General features: G+C 33.8%; 1 protein-coding gene across 7 annotated transcripts in view; it reads left to right on the top strand.

The window, feature by feature from the left end:
* FANCC (FA complementation group C) overlaps positions 1–27,370 on the top strand; it is a 181,274-nt gene that overhangs the window by 113,193 nt on the left and 40,711 nt on the right. For all 7 annotated transcript variants that reach the window (XM_074281683.1, XM_074281676.1, XM_074281678.1 and 4 more), the window contains one exon: positions 4,877–5,036. In XM_074281683.1, coding sequence (XP_074137784.1) covers positions 4,877–5,036 — 160 coding nt within the window. The remainder of the gene's footprint in view (positions 1–4,876; positions 5,037–27,370) is intronic.

The following is a 27,370-nucleotide window of genomic DNA, read 5'->3' as shown; positions in this document are numbered from 1 at the left end:
ACATGCAAAGTTCCCCACAAAGACTAGTATGAAAAATAAGAATACCTCAGAAATCATTATTATTGATATTAAACTCCCTAATGCTGTAATATAAATGTTTGATTTCTTTTTCTTATGTAATCCTTAAAAATCAGAGAGAGATACTTTCCTGGAAATAAAAAACATTTTAGCTTCACTTTACCTGAAATATTATGCATCTGTATATTATTAAAGCAGATTTATGAAAAGAATTATAGAAAGTAAATCCTTGTCAAATCTAGAGCAAGCACTTAATTTAATGCTCAGAAACATACCTACTTTTTCTCTTCTAGGATCTTGAAGCCTTTGTGAAAATGACTTAGTAAATCTAAATTTTCATTGGCATTTACTTGACTGTCATTTTTTTTTTATGTGTCTCTTAAATAGTCACTAAGTCAGATTCTTGTTTGAATATGCCTCATATATATTCGTCAACAGAGTAAATATTTTATGTTATCTCTTGTCTGTCTCCCTTTTTACATTTATGGAAAATTTCCCAAACTATTATTGTTTTTAAATAAACTGCCCTTTTGTTTTTCATTTTTACCTTAACCTCTACTTGTTCTATTAAACAGTTAATTTTGCTAAAGTAGAGAAGAATATTTTGCTAAAATACAGATGACTCCTAATTTTTAATCTCAGCAGCTTTTCTTTTCCCTCATTTACCAAACCCTGCAATTGAACTAACCTCAAAGCAGAGGAGAGTGCCTCTTCAGCATTCTTTAGAAACCTAACAAAATTCTTTCAGGATTGAGTGGAGGAAAGGAAGTATTTGCTTAGAAATAACAGAATACTTCACCTACCAATGAATAGACAGAAAATTTAAAACATTGGCTCTACAAAATAGGCATTAACCTCATACATTCTTATTTTTACATATTATAGCAGGTTCTCTACAGCAGTGAACACAATTTATTTGGTTTGGAAAATTATCTCTGCAAATACATAAGGAACAGACTGTTCAAAAATACTGGGTGGTCTTTCACTTGTCCAATTCCTGTGGCTTCAGCTCAGCAAGTTCCACAAGCAGTGGTGTAAGATTTTGGAGAGTTTCCATGGATGATTGCCCATGGACAGAACATCTGAACTGCATGTTGATTCTGTGATATTTGAGTCAGTCACTCACTACAAGTTTTGTTGTTTTTTTTTTTTTCCTATCTCCTAACATTGCATATTATACAATTTTCTTTTAAAAAGTAAGAGAGATTATTGTTATAGATTATCCCAACTTGAAGTTGGGAATTTGAAACAGGTATCTTAAGGTTTCCTTTAGTCTAAATATTTTATAATTCTGTGATTATATGTGGTCTTAAAGAATGAGCATTTAATTATCTTATTTTTTTATCAGAATTCCAGACAAATAAATAAAGGTCATGTCCTATGTGGTCATTTACAAACCACACCATTTCTCTAATTCATATATCTTGCCCATTATTTGGCTATTTGTTTAGTATAATATACTTATGGAATTTAATGTGTTAAAACTGCCTGGTTCCCCCAATTGCCTCAGCAAAAAACAAACAAATAAACAAAAACTGACTGGGTGTCTTTGCTCTTGGAAAAAATTAGTCTTATGTTTTCATGTGATTAGAGTTGTACTTTCTTTTTTCCATCAAAAGATACTTGTTCTTCCACTGAGGTTTTGATAATTTTAAGGAACTTTTCAATTCTCTGGCTACTCATTTCTGTGGTTGTAGTCATAGAAGTTGACTGAGTCCAGATTTCTAAAGTATTATTCCATTCTTTCTGGGATAGCTATTCAGAGCTCTCCATATATCTATTAGAAGTATTAGAAACAGTGTTACTTGTATTTTAATATATTTAACAATAAAACAACTTTAGTTTTTCAGTATTATTTTAAATTTAAGAAATATTTCAAAAATAATAATCAGCTTAGCCTCAATAATTCATAAATTGTTATCTTTTCCTATATTAAGACTCCAGATTCTTCTAAGATACATAGTTTCATTTTGGGGACTTCAGCATATTTGGGAGTTCAGCTAACAAATATTTATCTGGTACCTGTTCTATGTAAAGCACTGGTGTGTAAGCCCTTAGAGATACAGAAACAGAAGGCTTCTAAGAAGTTTATATTCTAGAGGAGAGATTCATCATGTATATGGAAAAGAAGAAGAGAGTACAAGCAAAAAGTATTAGTGAAAGGCAGCTGAACCAAAAATCACTTTAAGGATTCTAAAAGTATACATTCCAACTTGTCATAACTGACAAAGGTGAGAAATGGAGTGTAAGACTTAGTATTATTAGAGAATACATGAATAGGAGTAATATTAAACAAAACTAGCAAGGAAAGAGCTAGATTATGAAAGATTTTAAATCTCAAACTAAGAGGTGTTGAATTTTGTCTTGGTGGCAATATGGATACCTAAATGATTTTGAGCAGGAGAGTTCAAACAATTGAAATTCTCTTTTATCAAATTTTGTGGTGAATAAGAGAGGAATATCAGATAATAGGAGAGGAAAAACTGGAAGCAAGGAAGCCAATTAAGAAGATATAACATCAGTCCAGGTAAATAATATTGAAAGCCTAAATTAGAGTAGTGTTCATGTAAGCACAAGAAATAAATGCAGAAGAGAAATATTGTCAAACAGAATTAACGAACCTCAAGTGCTATTTGAATATAGGGATGAGTGAAACAAGTAAAGGAAGTATAAGATGGAGAGCCTGTGTAAAGCTCATGTGCCCTCAGCAGAAATGAGAAATTCAGAAGAATAGCAGATTTAGGTGCAAGAAAAAAATGAGGTATTTTTTTGTTTTGTTTTGTTTTATTTTTGGGACGTGAGTTTGAAATGCTTATGGGATATTAACATGGAGGTGTCCAACAGGCATAGTAATGAAGGATAATAGTTTCAGAAAGCCAGATAGGATAAGATATATAAAACTAGGAGTCATTTGTTTAAACATGATAATTAAATCTATAGTAATAGATTAGATCATTAATTGAAAGAATGTAGAAAGAGAAGAAGGTCTAGGACTGATTCTTAGGGGTCTTCACTTTTACGAGGCACAAGATGAGACCAAGTGTAAAATACATGAATATTAATTATCAGGTTTGAAAAAAGGATCTTAAGACAGATGACACTGATTTTCCCAGGGAAAAGGGAACAGTAACTATATTGGAAATTTGAGAAGATTTAGACTAGAAAACAAAAGGAATATAGCAGAATAGTGAGCCCTGTTGAGAATAGATGATGTAAATTTGTAATGGACACAGTCTGATTTTGTGACTTCCCTTATCATTGTTCAGTAGTTTGGTAATAGGAGGAGAAAACATAGATAGTGTGAGTGATTTTCATGATAAACAATTGGCAGGACATAAGTAACAGCACAAGTGAACAGAAGATTCAAATGTGGAACTCTAATTGTAGTAGGGATGAAGAATAGGTTTAGGAGTAAGGAAAAATAAAATGTATTTTGTATTTTAGATAAAATATAAGGAGAGAGAAATTTTATAAAAGAATGGATATTGAAACTTCTAAGTATGAGAGCAAAGAATAGGGAGAGAAAAGAAGACTGAACTAGGAACCAGACTTTTTCATGAAGGAGGAAGAGTGACCAGTAGATGATGACAACAAGGACATCAGCAAACGAAGTGAACTTTAAGCAAAAATAGGTGGTTGAGTGATGGCAGCAAAAAAAAAGATCTGAAAGCAGGTCTAGGAGAGTCAGCCGTTTGCTTTCTTGTCTTTTTGGGACAATCATGAAGAGTAAAAGAAGCACCCTGAATCTGAGTAGAAATTTGGAGTGCAAATGCTAGAGTCAAGAGAAACATAGATAATTCAATTTATTTTAACAAATGAAAGGATTCTATGATGATGTGGTAACATTCTAGTAATTGGAGAAGAAAAGCAGTCTCTTCAGAACTTTGGTGTTTTCAAAGGCTTTTTAAGGGAGTTAAAAAAAAAAAAAAGATTCTAGGACTGGATTACTCTATTCTGAAGAAAGGAATGAAAAGAAAGGATAAAATGAATCCACTCCTATAAATAGAAGAAAAGGTAAATTTTTTGATCTCAGAATTGGATTGCAACATAAAAAGAATATGCAAATATGAAAGAAGGGATTGGAAGAGTGAGCATCAAATGAACCTGTTATCTGAAATGAGCTTCCCCTGATGTTTGGAAGCATCAGCACCTTTGTATTTCAAAGTATTCCACATCTGTAGATGCTGCCCAGTGTCAATGATGCCCTTTCATATGAAAAAACAAGTTTTGAATCAGGGTTGTCTGCTTATCTTAACAGAATGATGAGTCTTCATTCTAGTCACATGAGAACTATGTTTTGTACTTGGACCTTAGTAGAAAAAAGGGTAAATTATGCCATGGTCTTCCCGATTGCTATTCTACTAGCTAATGGGTTCCTTTGATAATGATGATATTGCCAGTGATGTAGGCAGTTGCTTAACATTTGGCTTTGCTTTTTAATTGTTAATAAGGTTGCTATATTCCTGACTGTCATTCCTAAAAACAATTATTGCCATATTGCCACTATTTTATGATGAACTTTCCCTCTCCCTCATATACTACCTTTTCCTTGTTTAATTGAACTTAGGTTTGGTATTGCTTCTTTGAAAAGTTCTTTAGTGAGTTGAGGTTCCAGGATGTGTTCTTGTATAATAGATACATTTAATTGAAGGCAGTTAATTAATTGAAGGTAATTCACTAGTGAAGATAGAAAAATGTTTATAGTTCATTATGAATAATTGTGTCAGTTTTTGTCAATTTTTTCTGAACTTTATTTCTTTTAAAATATACATATATACATTCATATATACATTCATATGGATGTAAATGTATAACTTATCTATATGTATATACATATTTTTTTCTCTCTTCATAAAAGGAAAAAGATTGCCCTTTCTGAATCAGCCGTACTCTCTCTCTGGCTTCGTCACCTTCCCAGTCTGGAAAAAGCAACACTGCATCTTTTTGAAAATTTAATTTCTGGACACAGAAGTGCCACTCCAGAGGAGATGGAATGCTTTATAAAAGATTCATTACTGGTATGTATGATATTTTGATAATGAGAGAAATTTTTGTTTTATGCTTAATGTTATTTTGCCTTAGCTCAGGGGGGAAAAAAACACAAGCAAAATTAGTTGTAACCTTTAAAATTCATTTTATGTTTTCTACTTTGTAGAAATTTAGAGCATCCTTCCTATGTGCCTTGCACACAGTTTGGGGAATTAAATAGAGACTTGACATGTTAGGCCTGTAGTAAGTGTTTTAACAAATGTTTGTTGATTTCTTATTTATAAAGCAATTAAGGATACCCATACATATGTCTTGTAAATAAAAAGCTATAATTTTTTTTTAAAAAGGCAATTAAGGGGGCAGCTAGGTGGCACAATGATTAGAGCGCTAGCCCTGAAGTCAGGAGAACCTGAGTTCAAATCTGGGTTTTTTTCTGAATGCCTACAGTATTTTTTCTTTTAGCTGGAAACTTTTGAATTTAAGCTATGTCCCTTGGAGTTTCATTTTGATTTCTTTCTGGAGGTGACTGGTGGTTTATTTCTATTTCTGCCTTGCCCTTTGATTCTAAGGGATCTGGGCAGATTTCTTTTATGATTTCTGAAATACAATGTCTAGGCTCTTTGGTCAGAGTTTTAAAGTTGTACATGATCCTTAAATTCTCCTCAGTTTTCTATCTCAGTTGTTTTTGGCATATGATATTTTATATTTTTTTCCTGTTTTTTTTCCCCACTTTTATTTCTTTGATTAATGATTTTCTTTTGTCATGGAGTCCATTAACTCCTTGTTCACTCTAATTTTCAGGGAATCTTTTACTTGGATGAAGTGTGTTAAGCTATAAATTCTCTTTCAAAGTCTTTCCTCCATTTCTCTTATATATTTTACGTTTCTCTTCTCTATCACTTTCTATAGTGTTCCTGTTGGTTTTCTAGAGGTCTCTGGACAAGCCTTCTTTTCAGCAGATTAATCACCATGAGAATAGCCGGGTGTTAAAGTTCAAATTCTTTATTGTTTCCTTGCCTGAATCCCGGGCTAGTTTAGTCTCAGTGGAGGAAATGCAGGAGGCCAGCCATCATGGTGATGTAAGATGGAGTAAATCTGTCTCTTTGGCTCCAAGAGCTTGAGCTTCCCCACTTCTAGTTCTCTGTCTTCTCCTAGTCTGTCTCCGAGCCTCACAGTCCCACAGGAGAGCCACCAGGAGCCTGACTGAAGATGGAATGAATCTCTCTTCTTGGCTCCAAGAGCTTGACCTCCCACCTCCAGTCCTCTGTCTTCCCCAACTCTGATCCTGGCTGAGTTTGTCCCAGCTTATATGCTCTATTCTAATTACATTATCATAGATGTGAATCTGGTAGAGCTTATATTAAATACTAAATATATTTATTGAACTAGAGAACTATTAATCACCATACTAAACTAAATAACCATTGTCTTATCAATTCCACTGACTTAATACCTTGTAAGAATCCTTGCTTCAAGTACAGTTCTGGCCCATAACAACTTTCATTTCCTTTACACTACCACTTTCACTACTTTTTTAAACTTTTGCATCATTACTTCTAGGAATTCTAATTTATGGATAAGTCCTTTTTCTTTACAGCTTTCTTAGAGGTATTTTAAGTTATTTTCTACTGTGTTTGTGTCTTAGGAAATCTTAGCTTCATGATAGCTTTTTTTAATGTTTTGTGTTATATTTATTTGCATTGCATTGAAATAATAGATACTTCCCAACAAATAGCCAAAGGAACCCCTTCACTAAATATATCCTTATCAGACTGATCTGCTTTCTGACACTGGTGTTTACTGCTGTAATCCACTAGATCCTTGGTGACTTTCCACATGATTTTATTTACCTTGCTCCCAGTGTGTTTCTTGTTCTCAAGTTCTTACTTCTGAATCCCCTTTTTTCCCTCTATAGTATTTCATTTTTCCAAATGCATGTAAAGATAAGTTTTTAGCATTCATTTTTAGAAGATTTTGAGTTCCAAATTTTTCTCCTTCCTCCCCAAGACAGCAAGCAATTTGTTTTAGGTTAAACATGTACAATCCTTTTAAATATATTTCTAATTTTTTCATGTTTTACAAGAAAAATCAAACTAAAAAGGAAAAAAATCACAAGAAAGAAAAAGCAAACAAACAAAAATGGTAAAAATACTATGCTAAAAATCCACATTCAGTCTCCATAATTATCTCTCTGGATGCAGATAGCATTTTGCATCCCAAGTCTATTAGAATTGTCTTAAATCACTACATTATTGAGAAGAGCTAAGTTTATCATAGTTAATCACATAATCTTGTTGTTACTTTGTACAATGTTCTTCTGGTTCTGTTCATTTCTCTCAACATGTTATGATAACTGTTAGTTTTTAAAAGTTATTCTTCCAGCACTCTAGATAGGTAACTTGGAATTGCTACCCTAGCTAGGAGCTTTGGGACACTGATTATTTTTAGAAACACACCCCAAACACCACTCTAAGCTTCCTTTCGAGTAGGTAATTAAATCCAGTATCGACTCTGAACCAACCATGAGTTGGAAACTCTGTGCACTGTCATTGTGCTGATTTTGTGTTCCATGACCTTCTGAACTGGACTAGGTCAACTTGGCCTACCAAGTTCTAAGTTTAGAATACAGGTTTCTGGGCTTTCTGGGAAATGCCTTAGCTACTGGGTATGAGTTTGGGTCGGGGTCGGGGTCTGGGTTTGTGATGTACCCTATGAGTCTCTTCACTATTGATTTAATTGTGAGTCTCATAATTTGTAATTATTTCACTGTTCCTTCTCTGGTCATTTGCCCATAGATTAAATTTATACTTTGTAGAGTAGAAAGATGACTTATTGTAGTTTCTCCTTTGATTTCCTGATCATTACTGTATCTAGCATTTTTATATCATTGTTGGAATAGTGGTGGGAGTAGCTTAGATGTATTGCTTCTTTCGATTCTATCATCTTGGCTGGTCTCTCTTGATCATTACTTGCTCAATGACTAATAGCTATGGGGTTTTTTTTGGAGGAATCAGAGTTGGTCTTTTTAGGAACTGTGATATGAATATAGATAAATTATGGAAAACAATTAACTCAGAAAAGTGTGGCATGTTGCATCTATACTGCATCTTCAGTGAATTTCATTAGTATTTAAATATTTTCTCATTGATTTTCATAACCAGAAGAAATCGTGGATACTAAAGACTGTCTTCACTATTTTTTGAACTTGGTAAATCAAATATGGAGAAGAAAATAATTTTTTTCCACAAATATGAAATTAACTGATGGGGAGCCAGGAAAGCAACATAGATTTCCATTTCCTTTTTACTTAGGATGTAGATTATGCAATCTTTTTCATGTGAGATGTTCTTAAGCTTGTTAATATATAAATGGAACTATTTCTCAAATTTTCCCTTTGATTTAAATCTAAGCTTTTTTTATTAAGTTATACATTCTCTCTCATCCTTGTCTCCTTTAAATTTTTTTTAACTTATTTCTATTATGGTTCTTACAGCAGTATTTTCTCTCATGTATATTATCTTTTATAAAACTTATAATAATCTTTGCCTTATCCTTCATTCTTTAGAAACTGATTCTTCCTTTATCTTTGTGTCCTTTCAGAATTAGAATTATTAAATTAATTAGGGTAACATTGTAATAATTTAAGTTCTTACTGTTTTATTCTGTAGGTAGATTCAATGGGACTTAGTTTATTTGAAGGATATTCTAGCTTTCATGATTTAAAACAAAAAGAAAAGAAAAAGAAAGTTTAAAGAAAAGCATTGTTAGAACATCTAGTATTTACTTCCATCTTTTGTCAGGATCACATATGTCTTCTCTTCTTTATTAAGTCAGGCAGTTTATTTCTTCCTAGGGCAAATGATTCATGATATTCACCCAAAAACTGCCACCAAATTTCAGAATATATATTACGATGTTTAAAAGGCCTTTCTTTTTTCAAGGAAGGAGAAGTCATAAAAAGTAATAATATATTATGCCGTTGGCAGAATATGACTTTTGAGTACATTACAGTTCAAGAAGGTAATTACAATACAAAATGAAGAATACAAAGTCACTGACTGATTTGGAAAGTACTTTTTAGGACATTTAAAGTCAACTAAAAAAAAGAATGAGTTAATGACATCCCTGATTATCACATAACTTGAATAACCTGTTCCATAATTGTATTATGTGACTTATTTATTACAGTAAAATATCAGGGAATAGTGACATGACTATGAATAAATATCAGAGAGGTCTATAGAACCCAACTAGTATAAGACTGCTTATGTGTTTCTTCTTACAGCAGAAACCTGATAGCCATTACATTACATTTGAATTCTGAGAGTAATTAAAGTGTGATGGTCTAAGTAACTTGTATTTCATAGAGAATATGTTGTTTGTGTTTTTATCCTTTGGGAAAATACAGAATTAGATTGGAAATTCTGTAGTTACCAAGACATAATAAAAACAAAAAGATAAAAATTTTTTTACAGGTTGTCCTTTAGGAAATAACTTTCATAAATGTTTTCTGACCTCTTAGGAACTTGGAGGTACTGCATTTTCCAATACAACTACAAGAAAATAAAGAGAATGTGAATGGCACTAACTTTTTAAAAGGACATTTTGCTTCTTAAATGAAAATAATTTTTCAGTAACTTAGTTGCTTTTTTAACTCATCTTGTGGCTTTCTCTCCTCTACCTACATGCTTACCCACAATATTTTGTTGCCCCTCAATGAATCACAGTGTTAACCATAGTTTGTCATTTACTACGTAAATTGTGTTAGAAACTCTTCAGAAGCAGATGTCCTTGTATTTCTCTGACAGCCAGGGTACAGGAAGACTGTAATCCGTAGATTCAGATTCTGACCTTAAAAACTGATGTCACTTCAAACTCTGAAAGCCATTCACTAATTATGCAGCTTTCTTGGCACCATCCACTTTCCCAAGCCTGGCTCAGAATCAGAAGTATGTTATGTTTTCCAGTTAAGATTCAGGCTTTGGAGCCCAGAATGCTATTGTTTGGATTCGACATGAGAGTGGAAAGTGCTGAGTGGGTGGCATGGTGACACTATGTTGTGCTACCATCCAGCATACCAGGCTTTAGTATTGTACTCTGGTTCCCATGCCCTTCCATTACCCCACTCCTTTGGCCAATCCACAACACTGACATTCCTGCTAGGTCCAAAAGAACTACTTACTCACCTTTCACAACTAGATTTGTTAATGAAAAAGAGGTAGGGAACAGTAGATAAAGGAAAGACACACATGCATAAGTAAGTAGTGCAACTACAATTTTTTGTAGATATATTATTTTTTTAAATCAAATTTTCCTTATTGATTCTCAGCTAAGACTCTGCTAAGAGAGATTAAAGTAAGATTCTACTAATATTTTTTTCTTCTCTATTGGCAAAGTTTTCTGAAGTGTTCAAGTCAATGTTATCTTTATTTGCTTATATGTGGAATAGGATAAATTGGGTTATTTTTATGTTCCCAGTGAGATCATCAAATGTCTCAAATGAAAATTCTTTATTTGCAGAGTTTTTAATCCACTATTTTATTTTCTAATATCTAAGACAATATTGTAAAAAACTGAAGTATTTATTTTGTCCTGAACAAAATCTACATACACTGTTTATGGTTGAATAACCTTTCAGTAATGCTTTAGTTTTGAATATGTTATGTCTTTTCATTAAAAACATTAATTCTTCAATATGTAGTATGTAATTTAATAATGTAAAATAGATTTAAAAAAAAAACATAACTACAAAGAACAACTATACTTGTAACTAAAAGATAGGATTATAAACTCCCTATACTGGTTAAACTAACCATTGTGAGCCTCTGGGGGGCACTAGATCCTTTGACACCATCCTTTAAAAAAAAAAAAAAAAAGTTTTAGTACCTACCACATCACAGATTATATCCACCTCACTAACCAAGAAAAGTCATTAAGTAAAATTATCTTAGGCATATATATGGCTCTTTAGCTGAAAAAAAAAAAAGTCACTGATCTTATATGCCAGACCTTGCTAAAGTGATCACAATGACAACATATTATAATATTCTACTAGTAGTCCTCTAGTTTTCTGCCATTGGCAGAAATGATTATGTTTCATTTTCTGTTTGGAAGTCCTTGGTTGTTTTTTTTAGTTACTCAATATTCTGTGATCTTTTTATTTACATTCTAATATTTATGTGTCCATTTTTCTTTTGATACTATTTCTTTCATTCTTTACCATGGGGATTAGTCTTTCCATATTGCTCTCAATTCCACAAACTTAAAATTTTTTCCTAAAATAATAATCCATTAATCATAAATTAGAATTTTTTCAGCTATTCCTCTTTTGATTGGCATCTGCTTTGTTTTTAATTCTTTACTACTACAAAGAGGCAGCCTTGAATGTTTGGGGATGTAATATATTAGACCTTTATTTCTATCTTTGACTTCCTTGGAGTATATGCCAAATAGTATGATTAGCTAAAATGAGAAATTACTTAGGTTTGTATTTCCTTTCTTGCATAATTTCAAATTGATATGCAGCATAGTAAGAGAAAATCCCAACATGCTCTACCAACATTGTATTAGTATGTTTATAAATCATCCTTTTACAAGGTAGGGAATGTCATTTAGAAATTTATTTTTTCCTACTAGAATTAGAGATTTGCAGAATAGTCAGAGAGATTAAAGGAACTAAAGTATTGGTAGAACTGGGTAACTTTAGAAGTCAATGATTCATATTTAAGGCAACAGAATACCAAGATTTTCTTCATTCAGATCAGTATGCAAAAGTCATCTGGTTGTAAGAAACTGGGTTTAAATCCTGTTATAGCAATGCTGCTTTGTTCAGATTTTTATTTAACAATCAAAATAATACATACCTGTAATGATTGCTATTTTGCTCTGTATTTCTTTCTTTCCATTACTTACTCATAGTATTAGAATAAACTTGTGCATTTACAAAGCAGTGGTATATTTAATATTTCTTAAGTTAAACAAAAAAATTGAAGGAGTAACAGATTGATCACTAATTAAACATTAACTGTATGTACTAGAAAAAAATCTTTGAGTATAAACAATATTTGGTAAAGACTAAAAAGAAAGAATATTTTTTTTTCCAAACTAAAAGTTGTTGAAAGCAGTTTGTATACTTTGAAATAAATAGATCCTGAATGTAAAATGGATATTTACATTCTTCTTGTTTAGTGTTTTTTAGTACTGGCAGAAATAAAGAAAAGGATAATGACACAATGAGAAAAATATATGAATAGGTATATTTTACATTAGTGGTGCAAACAGAATTTTGATAAAGTACATTATTTTAAATGTAGTCAAGGACTTCATTATTTAAATTTTATCATCACAAGATTATTGGAATAGGTCTGAATCATCTCATAGGTCTGAAAAGAGCCGTGTCCATCAGAACTGATCATTATATAATCTTGTTGGTCCCGTGTACAATGATCTCCTGTTCCTTCTCACTTCACTTAGCATCAGTTCATTTAAGACTCTCTCTGAAATCATTCTGCTGTTCATTTCTTATAGAACAATAATATTCCATAAATATTCATCTGGCCATAACTTATTCAGCCATTTTCCAATTGATGGGCATCCATTCAGTTTCTAGTTTCTAGCCACTATAAAGAGGGCTGCCACAAACATTTTGGCACATACAGGTCCCTTTCCCTTTTTTAAGATCTCTTTGGGATACAAGCCCAGTAGAAACACTGCTGGATTAAAGGATATGCACAGTTTTATAGCCCTTTGGGCACAGTTCCAAATTGTTCTCCAGAATGGTTGGATCAATCCACAACTCTACCAACAATGTATTAATGCCTCAGTTTTCCCACATCCCTTCCTATCTTTATCATTATCTTTTCCTGTCATCTTAGCCAATCTGAGAGGTGTGTAGTGGTACCTCAAAGTTGTTTTAATTTGCATTTCTATGATCAATAGTGATTTAGAGTACCTTTTCATATGACTAGAAATGGTTTTAATTTATTTATCTGAAAATTGTCTGTTCATATCTTTTGACCATTTATCAATTGGAGAATGGCTTGAATTCTTATAAATTTGAGTCAGTTCTATATATATTTTAGAAATAAGACCTTTATCAGAACCTTTGAATGTAAAAATGTTTTCCCAGTTTATTGCTTCCCTTCTAATTTTGCCTGCAATAGTTTTGTTTGAAAAAAAATTAATATAATCAAAATTATTTATTTTTTGTTCAATAATGACCTCTAGTTCTTCTTTGGTCACAAATTCCTTCCTTCTCCACAGATCTGAGAGCTAAACTATCATATATTCTGATTTGCTTATACTATCGCTCTTTATATCTAAATCATAAACCCATTTTGACTTTACCTTGGTATATCATGTTAGGTGTGGATCAATGCCTAGTTTCTTCCATCTCCTTTGTTTTTTAATAGATTTTGGAGGATGCTATATCCTTCATGAAGGATATATAGTGTGATTATTTAATCCATTCCCAGTGTTAGTAGGTTTTCAAAATTATGAGGCTTTCTCCCCTCTCTAATATCTCTACCTCCTTTGTGTAAATCTTTTGAGCTACATACTTACTAATGTCAATCTTAAACATGTAGTATACATTTCTATATAAAAAACATAAACAGGGGGCATCTAGGTAAGTTCCTTGAAATTATTCTTAGATACTGACAGATGTTAAAATTTTCTACTGAGTTCAGGTTTGGGTGATAGAAAATTCTGAAAATCTTAAAGTTGATTGAATGTCCTTTCTCCCCCCCTCCCCCATTGGTTAATGTGGATAATTTTGCTGGATATGTTTTTGGCTACAGACCTAGTTCTTTTGATTGCCACTATATATGATTCCAGTACTTTTGGTCTTTTATTGTGGTTGCTGATAAGTCCTGCACAATTCTAATTATAGCTCCAACATATTTAAGTTCATTTTATTTCTGGTTTCTTATATAATGTTCTTTTTGATCTAGGAGTTTTAAAATTTTGCAGTAATGTTCCTATGTGTTTTCTACAAAGGATCTCTTTGAGAGGATAATCAGCAGATTTTTTTTGCTATTTCTACTTTCCCCTCATGTTCAGTCACACCAGGATAATTTTCTTGGATTATTTCTTGCATTATTGTGTCCAGGTTTTGTTTTTGGGTTTTTTTTTTTTTTTTGGTCACAGCTTTCAGGTATTCCAATTATTACTATATTTTCTCTTCTTGATCTGTTCTCCAGGTTGTTGTTTTTCTTATATTGTATTTCTGTTCACATTCTGTGTATTTTTTCATTCTTTACATTTTATTATTTCTTGGTCTCTTATACCTTCACTGGCTTTCCCTTGCCCAATTCTAATTTTCAAAAAGTTATTTTCATCTTTTAGATGCTATCTCCTTTTCTACTTGGTTAACTTTTTTGTTGTTGTTGTTTTTCTTGGATGTTTTTTATTTTTTCCTCAATGTCTCTTATTTGATTTTTAAATTCTTTTTAATGTTCTATAAATTCTCTCTGGGCTTGGAGCCATTTAGTGGTACTCTTGGGGTAATAATGTTCTCCTCTGAAGATGAACCTGTTCTTACACTTATTTCCCAGTGTTCCTTTTCTGGCTGCAGCTGGTTCTGTCCATCATTGATCAATTGGAATTGGATTAGCTCTTCTCTAAGTTGAAGATATCCACTTCCATCAGAATACATCCTCATACAGTATCATTGTTGAAGTGTATTAACGATCTCCTGGTTCTGCTCATTTCACTTAGCATCAGTTGATGTAAGTCTCTCCAAGCCTCTCTTATAGAACAATAATATTCCATAACATTCATATACCATAATTTACCCAACCATTCTCCAAATGATGGACATCCATTCATCTTCCAGTTTCTAGCCACTATGAAAAGGGCTGCCACAAACATTTTGGCACATACAGGTCCCTTTCCCTTTTTAGTATTTCCTTGGGATATAAGCCCAGTAGTAGTACGGCTGGGTCAAAGGGTATGCACAGTTTGATAACTTTTTGGGCATAATTCCAGATTGCTCTCCAGAATGATTGGATTCTTTCACAACTCCACCAACAATGCATCAGTGTCCCAGTTTTCCCACATCCCCTCCAACATTCATCGTTATTTGTTCCTGTCATCTTAGCCAATCTGACAGGTGTGTAATGATATCTCAGAGTTGTCTTAATTTGCATTTCTCTGATCAATAGTGATTTGGAACACTCTTTCATATGAGTGGAAATAGTTTTAATTTCATCATCTGAAAATTGTCTGTTCATATCCTCTGACCATTTATCAATTGGAGAATGGCTTGATTTCTTATAAATTGAAGTTAATTCTCTGTATATTTTGGAGATGAGGCCTTTATCAGAACCTTCAACTGTAAAAATATTTTCCCAATTTATTACTTCGCATGGGTAATTTTTCAACATTGACAATTGCAAAATCTTTTGTTCCAACTTTTCCCCTCTTTCCCCCCACCCCTTCCCCCAGATGGCAGGTTGACCAATACATGTTAAATATGTTAAAGTATATGTTAAATACAATATATGTATACATGTCCATACAGTTATTTTGCTGTACAAAAAGAATCGGACTTTGAAATAGTGTACAATTAATCTGTGAAGGAAATAAAAAATGCAGGCAGACAAAAATAGAGGGATTGGGAATTTTATGTAATGGTTCATAGTCATCTCTCAGAGTGCTTTTGCTGGGTGTAGCTGGTTCAGTTCATTACTGCTCTATTGAAACTGATTTGGTTCATCTCATTGTTGAAGAGGGCCACGTCCATCAGAATTGATCATCATACAGTATTGTTGTTGAAGTATATAATGATCTCCTGGTCATGCTCATTTCACTCAGCATCAGTTCATGTAAGTCTCGCCAGGCCTTTCTGAAATCTTCCTGCTGGTCATTTCTTACATAACAATAATATTCCATAATATTCATATACCACAATTTATTTGGCCATTCTCCAATTGATGGGCATCCATTCAGTTTCCAGTTTCTGGCCACTATAAAGAGGGCTGCCACAAACATTCTTGCACATACAGGTCCCTTTCCCTTCTTTAAGATCTCTTTGGGATACAAACCCAGTAGCAGCACTGCTGGGTCAAAGAGTATGCACAGTTTGATGATAACTTTTTGAGCATAGTTTCAAATTGCTCTCCAGAATGGCTGGATGTAGTCACAATTCCACCAACAATGTATCAGTGTCCCAATTTTCCCACATCCCCTCCAACATTCTGCATTACCTTTCCCTGTTATTCTAGCCAATCTGACAGGTGTGTAGTGATATCTCAGAGTTATCTTAATTTGCATTTTTCTGATTAATAATGACTTGGAGCATCTTTTTATATGGCTAGAAATAGTTTCAATTTCTTCATCTGAGAATTGAACCCATTTTGACCTTATCTTGGTGTATGGTATTAAGTGTGGTTCAATGCCTAGTTTCTGCCATACTAATTTCCAATTTTCCCAGCAATTTCTGTCAAACAGTGAGTTCTTAACCCAAAAGCTGGGGTCTTTGGGTTTGTCAAACACTAGATTATTAAAGTTATTGGCTGTTTTGTCCTTTGAACCTAACCTATTCTACTGCTCACCTAATCTATTTTTTTTTTCAATTTATTTATTTATTTATTATTTTTTTTATTTAGAATTTTTTTCCACAGTATATATGCATGAGTAATTTTTTTTATATTATCCCTTGTATTCATTTTTCCAAACCATTCCCCACCTCCCTCCACTCCCTCCCCCCCGATGACAGGCAATCCCATACATTTTACATGTGTTACAATATAACCTAGACACAATACATGTGTGTAAATACCATTTTCTTGTTGCACACCAAGTATTAGATTCCGAAGGTATAAGTAACCTGGGTAGATAGACAGTAGTGCTAACAATTTACATTCACTTCCCAGTGTTCCTTCTCTGGGTGTAGTTATTTCTGTCCATCATTGATCAACTGGAAGTGAGTTGGATCTTCTTTATGTTGAAGATATCCACTTCCATCAGAAAATATCTTCATACAGCATTGAAGTGTACAGCGATCTTCTGATTCTATTCATTTCACTCAGCATCAGTTGATGTAAGTCTCTCCAAGCCTCTCTGTATTCCTCCTGCTGGTCATTTCTTACAGAGTAATAATATTCCATAACCTTCATATACCATAATTTACCCAACCATTCTCCAATTGATGGACATCCATTCATCTTCCAGTTTCTAGCTACAACAAAAAGAGTTGCCACAAACATTTTGGCATATACAGGTCCCTTTCCACTCTTTAGTATTTCTTTGGGATATAAGCCCAATAGCAGCAATGCTGGGTCAAAGGGTATGCACAGTTTGATAACATTTTGGGCATAGTTCCAAATTGCTCTCCAAAATGGCTGGATTCTTTCACAACTCCACCAACAATGTATCAGTGTCCCAGTTTTCCCACATCCCCTCCAACATTCATCATTATTTGTTCCTGTCATCTTAGCCAATCTGACAGGTGTGTAGTGGTATCTCAGAGTTGTCTTAATTTGCATTTCTCTGATCAGTAGTGATTTGGAACACTCTTTCATATGAGTGGATATAGTTTCAATTTCATCATCTGAGAATTGTCTGTTCATATCCTTTAACCATGGTTTGATTTCTTATAAATTAGGGTCAGTTCTCTATATATTTTGGAAATGAGACCTTTGTCAGAACCTTTAACTTTAAAAATATTTTCCCAATTTGTTACTTCCCTTCTAATCTTGTTTGCATTAGTATTGTTTGTACAGAAACTTTTTAGTTTGATGTAATCAAAATCTTCTATTTTGTGATCTATAATGATCTCTAGTTCTCCTCTGGTCATAAATTCCTTCCTCCTCCACAGGTCTGAGAGGTAGACTATTTTCTGTTTCTCTAATCTATTTATTATCTCATAAATCATGGACCCATTTTGATCTTATCTTGGTATATGGTGTTAAGTGTGGATCCATATCTAATTTCTGCCATACTAATTTCCAGTTTTCCCAACAGTTTTTTCCAAATAATGAATTTTTATCCCTATTGTTGGTATCTTTGGGCTTGTCAAAGATTAGATTGCTATAGATGTACCCTTTTTTGACCTTTGTATCTAATCTGTTCCACTGATCTACTGGTCTATTTCTTAGCCAATACCAAATGGTTTTGGTGACTGCTGCTATATAATATAGCTTTAGATCAGGTATACTTAGACCACCTTCCTCTGACTTTTTTTTTCATTAGTTCCCTTGCAATTCTCGACCTTTTATTCTTCCATATGAATTTTGTTATTTTTTCTAGGTTCAACTAATTTATTTCTTAGCCAATACCAAATGGTTTTGGTAACTGTTGTTTTATAATATAATATAAGATCTGGTACAGCTAGGCCACCTTCATTTGATTTTTTTTTTTTCATTAATTCCCTTGAAATTCTCGACCTTTTGTTTTTCCATATGAACTTTGTTATTTTTTTCTAGGTCATTAAAATAGTTTTTTGGGAGTCTGACTGGTATAGTGCTAAATAAATAGATTAGTTTAGGTAGTATTGTCATCTTTATTATATTTGCTTGCCCTATCCAAGAGCACTTAACATTTTTCCAATTGTTTAGATCTGACTTTATTTGTGTGGAAAGTGTTTTGGAGTTTTGCTTATATATTTTCTGACTTTGTCTTGGCAGATAGATTCCTAAATATTTTATACTATCAGTAGTTACTTTAAATGGAATTTCTCTTTGTAGCCCTAACTGTTGGATTTTGTTAGTGATATATAGTGATGACTTATGTGGGTTTATTTTGTATCCTGCAACTTTGCTAAAGGTATGGATTATTTCTAATAGCTTTTTAGTAGAGTCTCTGGGGTTCTCTAAATATACCATCATATCATCAGCAAAGAGTGATAATTTGGTTTCCTTATTACCTACTCTAATTCCTTTAACCTCTTTCTCACTCTTATTGCCAAAACTATCATTTCTAATACAATATTGAATAGTAATGGTGATAGTGTTGTTTCACTCCTGATCTTATTGGGAATGGTTCCAGTTTATCCCCATTACATATGATGTTTACTGATTGTTTTAAATAGATGCTAATGATTATTTTAAGGAAAAGACCATTTATTCCTATACTCTCACGTGTTTTTAATAGGAATGGATGTTGAATTTTATCAAATGCTTTTTCTGCATCTATTGAGATTATCATATGGATTTTGTTAATTTGGTTATTAATATTGTCAATTATACTAATAGTTTTCCTAATATTGAACCAGCCCTGCATTCCTGGTATAAATCCTACTTGATTATGGCATATTATCATGGGGATGATTTTCTGTAATCTTTTTGCAAATATCTTATTTAAAATTTTAGCATCAATATTCATTAGGGAGATTGGTCTATAATTTTCTTTCTGTTTTCAACCTATCTGGTTTAGGTATCAGTACCATGTCTGTGTCATAAAAAGGAATTTGGTAGGACTCCTTCATTCCCTATTTTTTCAAATTGTTTATATAGCATTGGGGCTAATTGTTCTTTAAATGTTTGGTAGAATTCACATGTAAATCCACCTGGTCTTGGGGATTTTTTCTTAGAGAGTTGATTAATAGCTTGTTGAATTTCTTTTTCTGAAATGGGACTATTTAAACAATTTATTTCCTCCTCTGTTAATCTGGGAAGCCTATATTTTTGGAGGTAATCATTCATTTCACTTAGGGCAAAGTAACTCCTTATTGCTCTAATTTCCTCTTCATTGGTGGAAAGTTGCCCCTTTTCATTTTTAAGACTAACAATTTGATTTTCCTCTTTCCTTTTTCTAATCAGATTTACCAAAGATTTACCTATTTTATTGGTTTTTTTTTTCATAAAACCAACTCTTAGTTTTATTTATTAATTCAATAGTTTTTTTTTTTATTTTCAATATTTATTTCTTTATTTCAATATTTATTTCAAGTTTAATATTTGATTGGGGGGGGTTTAATTTGGTCTTTTTCTAGTTTTTTAAGTTGCAAGCCCAATTCATTGATCTTCTCTTTCTCTATTTTATTCAAGTAAGCCTCTAAAGATATAAAATTTCCCCTTATTAGAGCTTTGGCTGCATCCCACAAATTTTGGTATGATGTCTCATCATTATCATTATCTTGAGTGAAATTATTAATTGTGTCTATAATTTACTGTTTCACCCAATCATCTTTAAGATGAGATTATTTAGTTTCCAATTACTTTTTGGTCTATTTACCCCTAACTTTTTGTGGAATGTAGTTTTTATTGCATTGTGATCTGAAAAGAAAGCATTTACTATTTCTGCCTTCCTGAATTTAATTTTGAGGTCTTTGTGTCCTGATATATGGTCAATTTTTATATAGGTTCCATGAACTGCTGAGAAGAAAGTATACTCCTGTCACTATTCAGTTTCCTCCAAAGATCTATCAACCCTAATTTTTCTAATATTCTATTTACCTCTTTAATTTCTCTCTTATTTGTTTTGTGGTTTGATTTATTTAATTCTGAGAGTGCAAGTTTGAGATCTCCCACTATTATAGTTTTGCTGCCTATTTCTTCTTGCAGTTCTCTTAACTTCTCCTTTAGGAAGTTAGATGCTATACCATTTGGTGCATATATGTTTAGTATTGATATTGCTTCATTGTCTATGCTACCCTTTAGTAAGATATAGTTTCCTTCTTTATCTCTTTTAATGAGATCAATTTTTGCTTTTGCTTGATTTGAGATGAGGACAGCTACCTCTGCTTTTTTTACTTCATCTGAAGCATAATAGATTCTGCTCCAGCCTTTTACTTTTACCCTGTATCTCCTTGCTTTAAATGTGTTTCCTGTAAACAACATATTGTGGGATTCTGACTGTTGATCCAGTCTGCCATCCGTCTCCACTTTATGGGAGAGTTCATCCCATTTACATTTATGGTTAAAATTACTAATTCTGTATTTCCTGCCATCTTATTATCCCCAGATTATGATTTTCTTTTTCTTGCCCCCCCCCCGGCCCCTTTCTCCAGTATTAAACTTGTGGGCCCCACTTGCATCACACAGCTCTTCCTCTTTAGGATCTCTCCCTCCTCCCTTTGAAATTCCTTCCCCTTTCTTATACCCTTCCCTTATTATTCCTTTCCTTTTCCCTTTTCTTCTCTCACTTTTTAATGAGGTGAGAGAAGATTCTCTGTAAAACAAATATGTCAATTATTTTATCTTTGAGCCAACTCTGATGAGAGTAAGATTCACACAATGTTCCTCCCCCTCTCTAAATTCCCTCAGATATAATAGGTTTTCTTTGCCTCTTCAAGAGTTTTGTTTCTTTTTATCTCCCCTTTTCCCTTTTTCTGACACTATCCCCTTTCATTTCTACTTCCATTTTTTTTTATGTTATATCAGTAAAGTCAAATTATACATTTGGACTTTGTGTTTCTGTTGTGGAACACAACAGAAATACAGTATTCAAGAGTTCCTTTTACCTTTTTCTGCTTCTCTTGAGTCCTATGGTTGGAGATCAAATTTTTTTGTTTACATCTGGTTTTTTTCCTTAGAAACAAATGATCCAACTCTGATGAGAGTAAGATTCACACAATGTTCCTCCCCCTCTCTAAATTCCCTCAGATATGATAGGTTTCCTTTGCCTCTTCAAGAGTTTTGTTTTCCTCTTTTTATCTCCCCTTTTCCCCTTTTCTGACATTATCCCCTTTCCATTTCTACTTCTCTTTTTTTTATGTTATATCAGTAAAATCAAATTATACATTTGGACTTTATGTTTATCCACAACAGAAATATAGTATTCAAGAGTTCCTTTTATCTTTTTCTGCTTCTCTTGATTACTATGGTTGGAGATCAAATTTTTTATTTAGATCTGGTTTTTTTCCTTAGAAATAAATGGAATTCATCTGTTTCATTAAATTTCCATCTTCTTCCATGGAAGAAAATGCTCAGCTTATCTGAGTAGTTTATTCTTGGCTACATTCCAAATTCTTTTGCCTTTTGGATTATCAGATTCGAAGTCCTTTGATCCTTTAATGTGGAGGCAGCCAGATCTTGAGTGATCTTTATTGTAGCTCCTTGGCATTTGCATTGTTTTTTCCTGGCTGCTTGTAATATTTTTTCCTTAGTCTGATTGTTTTTAATTTTGGCCATAATATTCCTTGGAGTTTTTATTTGAGGTCGTTTTCAGAAGATGTTTGATAAATTCTTTCAACGCCTATTTTCCCTTCTGATTCTATTACATGTGGACAGTTCTCATTGATGATTTCCTGTAAAGTAGTATCTAGGCTCTTTTTTTCATCATAATTTTCAGGAAGTTCAATAATCTTCAGATTATCTCTCCTAGATCTATTTTCCAGATCTGTTGGTTTCCCAAGTAGATATTTAATGTTTTTTCCTAATTTTTCATTTTTTTGGTTTTGTTTGACTGATTCTTAATGTCTCAATGAATCATTTCTATTTGTTCAGTTCTGATTTTTAATGAGTTATTTTCTTCATTAGCTTTTTTTCTAACTTTTTGTATATATCCAATTGAATTTTTAAATGAGTAGTTTTGCTCTATGAAATTTTTTTCCATTTCACTAATTTTTTTTTTTTTTTTTAGTGAGTTATTTTCTTTTTCCAATTCACAAATCCTACTTTCTTGGGAGTTCTTTACCTTTTCCAATTCACAAATTATTTTTCCCTGCACTTCCTGGGAATTTTTTACCTTTTCCAATTCACATTTCAGGAAGTTGTTACTCTTTTGCATAGCTTTTCCTTTTTCCTTTCCCCATTTTTCTTCTAGCTCTCTTTTAAAATTTTTAATAGTCTCTTCTAGGAGAGCCTTTTGTGTTGGGGACCAACAATTGTCTGGAGATTGTCTGCTATTAGTCTCCTGGGGTTGAAAACCTGTTCTCTTTCTGTATAGAAGCTATTGATTGTCCTTTTGATTTTTTTTACTCATTTTTTTTAAGCCTGTAGGATCTGCTTTCCGGGCAAAGAGGTTACCTGCTTCCTCTGCAGAGCAGGTATAGATGTATGGACAGTAGCTGTTCTGCCAACGGGCTGCAAAGAACTGCAGGGTACGGGAGTGCTCTGGGAAAAAGTTCCCCACCAGAAGTGACTCAGGCCTGCGAGGTCTAGCTGTGGAAGTGCCCTGTGAAGAACCCCACTGTTCAGATTAGCTACTGCCCTGAGGCTAGAAGCTGAGCAGTGAAAGTGTCACTATCCCAAGCCAAAGCCCACTGTGGGGTTGTGGGTATTAGCAGTTACCCAGCAAAAGTCCCATATGGCACTGGAAGTTGCTCTGTCCAGGGAAGCACAGTCTCTGGCAGAGTTGTCTCTATAACTTTTTTAGCCACAGAGGCTGGGCCGCTCCAAATGCTAGTTTCTCCTATCAACCTGCTTGCGCTGATCTGCCCTGGCCCCTCAGGAAAACCTGTTCTGGCAATTTTTCAGATTATCTTTGGCTGGTAAGTTATTGTACTTCTAATCTTTGTGGATTTTACCAGTCAAGCACTATTTTTGAGGCTGAATTTAATAATTGGTCATGAGAGTATGAGAGGAGCTTAGAAAGTCATGTGTGCCTTCTCTACCATTTTGGCTCCTCTCCCCCCAAAGAAAAGGTTCATTTTTTTTTTTTTAAATGGGAAGTAGTATTAGTGTAAGCACCTCTAATCCATGGGGTGGGGGGATGGTGCCTCTGTCTTCACTTCAGCCTCTCCCCTTTGACCTATAACCTCAAGCCAAGAACTCCTCTCTCCTGCAAGTGCTAACATCATACCGTCCTACTGCCTCTGCACTCACCAGGTGTACTGGTTGCATCTCTGCAGTAAAGCTGGGCCTGGCATTCCTAATCAAGTGAAGTTCCCTCAGTACCCCAGGACTCAGACCAACTTCTGCAGTCCAAGAGGTGAAAGTTTTTGTGGTTCCTGCTGAAACTCCAGCCAAACCCAGTTAGCCCCCAAAAGTCCCACTTGGTGTTTCTGTAGAGCTAGCCCAGAAGTATTTGTATTTCACATTGGTTCTTAGATTGTACCCGGAGGACCTCTGTTTTGTCCCAAGTCTTCTTGATTTTTTTTCACCAATATATCTTTGTCCTGAGGAATAAATTTGTGGGAGAAATCTGGAGAACTTGAAATTTATTGACCTACTCCATTTTCTTTTCAGAATCTTCTCTCTTTTCTTCTTCCAAGGTATAATTTAGATGTCATATACTCTATACATATCTCCTAATTCCCTCAGAACATGCATTTTTCCTCTTTAAATTACTTGTTTTCTAATCTATGTACAAATTATATCTCTCTAGGACAATGTAATATTCTTAAGGGGAGGAACTTTTTCTCTTGTTATTCTTAGTACTAGAATAGAATAAAAATTAGGACTGGACTTGACATTTCATTGATAAAGGGTAGATACTTTTTCTGGGACTTAGAATTGACTAGAGCACTTAGAAGTTAATTGATTTTTCCAGGGTTAAGTATATGTCATAGTCAGTATATGTCAAAAGAAGAATTTGAACCATGGGGTTTTGGGGGGGAATGGAGGCTAGCCACAATGCACAAGCTCTATATCTACTATTAGAATGCTGCCTCTTGCCTTGCTTTGAAATTGAAAACCAAGTATCAAAAATGATAGACAAGGTAGACATATTTTTCCTTAGATTTCACCATATTATGGGCTGCTGTTTCATGTAACCTGCCCATCTAAACAAACATAGACTCCAAAAAGTAGAAAATCAGTCTTACTCAAGCATATAGAAAAAAATAACAAGCCTTCTCTCACCCATATACACAAAGATACAAACACAATATAATTATTCAGTATTTATTAGAAGTTAATTCATCTTTTTATATTCAGTTTAACTCAGATGGGGATAGACTGTTCCCCCCCCCCACTTTACACAGGAAGAGGAAAAAGTGATATAATCCTAAGAAAATGAAAAGAGAAAAGAATCACCAGACTGTGGAAATTAGAAAAAGGAACTATATCAAGTTAAGGATCTAGGCTAATAAAGAGATATCAAGGAATGTGAACTGAAAAGAAACTATTGGAATTCAGTTATGAAGTCAGTGATGAATATTGGGGACAGAAGCCATATTGCAAGGAATGATAAGTGAATAGATATTCCCTGTGCTTAGTACATAGTAAGCACTTAATAAATACCAAATAGGCTCAATTGTCTTCTTTCTACATTCCTTTTCAGATGTGTGGTTATGAAGTAGGAAATGAAAATCAAGTCAACTTCTTTATTATATCCTCAGCTGGATTTCAAATAGCTCACAAATGAAAATAATTAAGCCATATGGAGAAGATAATATCATGATAAGCAGCAAATTTTGGGGGATGGAGAACAACAAACTTACAGATGGGTACCCTAATTTAATTTGGGTACCCCAAATCTAAGCCTCATCATGGGGATCCCCAAATGCTGTTAGGGTGTCTCACCCCCTCAAAACTTTCTCATGATAAAGTAATTAACTTTTTTCTGCACTCATACTGGGACTTCTGATTGTTTTAGTGGCCAGTGCCATCCCATACACTGCTGATAAATCCTATGGAATTTTAATTTTTCATTTATTAGCTCCAGAATTTCTCTATCATTTTCATTGAACCAATTCTGATGTTTACAGTTGTTCTGGTCCAGATAAGCAAATATGTTCACTCCTTTTCTACTTCATGATTACTGTGTGCTGACTCAGCTTTCCCTCCAGGTCTGCAGTAAACACAGGGAGAAAGGCTCTACCCTGTTAACACTGAGTCTCCTAATAGTCCTTTTGTTTGGGGCCACCACTTTTCCTGAAAGTGAAAGTTTATCTTGGAGAGGATGAATAAGCTAACCTTAGTTTGCCTGCCTTGTTTTACTCAAAAGTTGCTAATTGAAATCAGTATTTGTTGAATTCTGGTACAGTGCAAATGAAGCTAGGAGAGATGCAGGATTCTTCCCTTAGCAAAAAGACAGATGAGATTCAATTCTGTGCTGACAGCAGTAAATCCCAAGAGCCTCTGTGATTCCCTGAAGACTGCTTATGGGCACTTTCTGGTACATTTCAACTGCTCAGTACTGATGGAGCCACACTGAGCTGTGAGTATGACGTGATCCTGGAGAGAAGGGCTGAACATTTCTATAGTCCTTAATAGACTGTCATCAACTAATGCTGAAGCCATGGATTCTTTGCCTCAGGTTGTAATCATTTTCTTTCTAGCCAAATCTCCAACTGAAAAAGAGATAATGAATGCCATTAAGCTCCTCTCCACGGTCAAAGCACCTAGTACTGATTCTATCCCAGCAGAAAGGGAATCCATTGCTTACACAGAAGCTGGATGAAATCTTTCAGATTATATGACAAAAAGAAAATCATCCATTGAGAGTTTAAGGATCCTTTCATTGTCCATTTCTATAAAGGAAATAAATTGTCTTGTGACAATCATAAAGGGTTTTCTTTCTTAGTCATTGCTGCAAGATTCTTGCTAGACCTCTCCTTAATAGCCTGATTTTTTGCCTGGAAGATGGTCATCTACCTGAGAGCCAGGATGGTTTTAGAAAGATTTGAGGAATAGTTGGTATGGTGTTTACAGCTTGACTACTCCAGGAGAAATACCTAGAGCCAGCACAGAGGTCTGTATGCAATCTGATCTGACCAAGGGCATGAAGGCTTGTGGAAGATGGTGGCAAAATCTGATTGCCCAGAGAAGTTCATCATTTTTGTATGGCAGTTCCACAATAGTATACTTGTACAGATAATGAAGGATAATTTTATGCTTTCCCAGTCACCAATAGAGTGAAGCAAGGTTGTGTGCTTGTTTCCATGCTCTTCAATTTGATGTTTTCTGCAACATGAGAAGGCTTCAATGAGGATGATAATAGTATTAAGATCAGCTTCCAACTGATGAAAAATTATTTAACTTCAAAAAGCTACAAGCCAAGATCGAAGTGGAGAGGGAGTTGCTGTATGACTTTTTGTTTCCAGATGATTGTACATTCAGTGCAGTCTTTGAGGCTGAAATGCAACAGAGTATGAATTTATTCTTTGCTATCAGTGCTAATTGTGTCCTAACAACTCCAAGAAAACAGAATTCTTCTGCAGCCAGCACTGTACCAACCATATAGTGGAACCATTGATTAAAAATGGAGAAATTTTGAATGTTGTGGATAAGTTTACTTGCATAAGCAGTATATCTTTCAGAAATTCTCACATAGATGATAAGATTTTTGCATGTATTAGCAGAGCTAACTCAGACTTTAGGAGATTCTAAAGAAAAGTGTGGGAAATTTGAGGTTTCAGACCATATACCAGATTGAAAATCTACAAAGCCATTATTCTGACTGCATCTTCGTTTTCCTGTAAAACTTGGATAATCTTAACATGCCATGTCAGAAGTTTGAACTGCTTTCACTTGAATTTTCTCAAGAAGATTCTGAAGGTGATATCAAAATAAGGTATTGGACACTGCAGTCT

Source organism: Sminthopsis crassicaudata, chromosome 1 (assembly GCF_048593235.1).
Source record: "Sminthopsis crassicaudata isolate SCR6 chromosome 1, ASM4859323v1, whole genome shotgun sequence".
Taxonomy (NCBI): Eukaryota; Metazoa; Chordata; class Mammalia; order Dasyuromorphia; family Dasyuridae; genus Sminthopsis; species Sminthopsis crassicaudata.
Note: the sequence above shows the minus strand (reverse complement) of the source record. Positions and strands in the feature narration are given on the sequence as shown.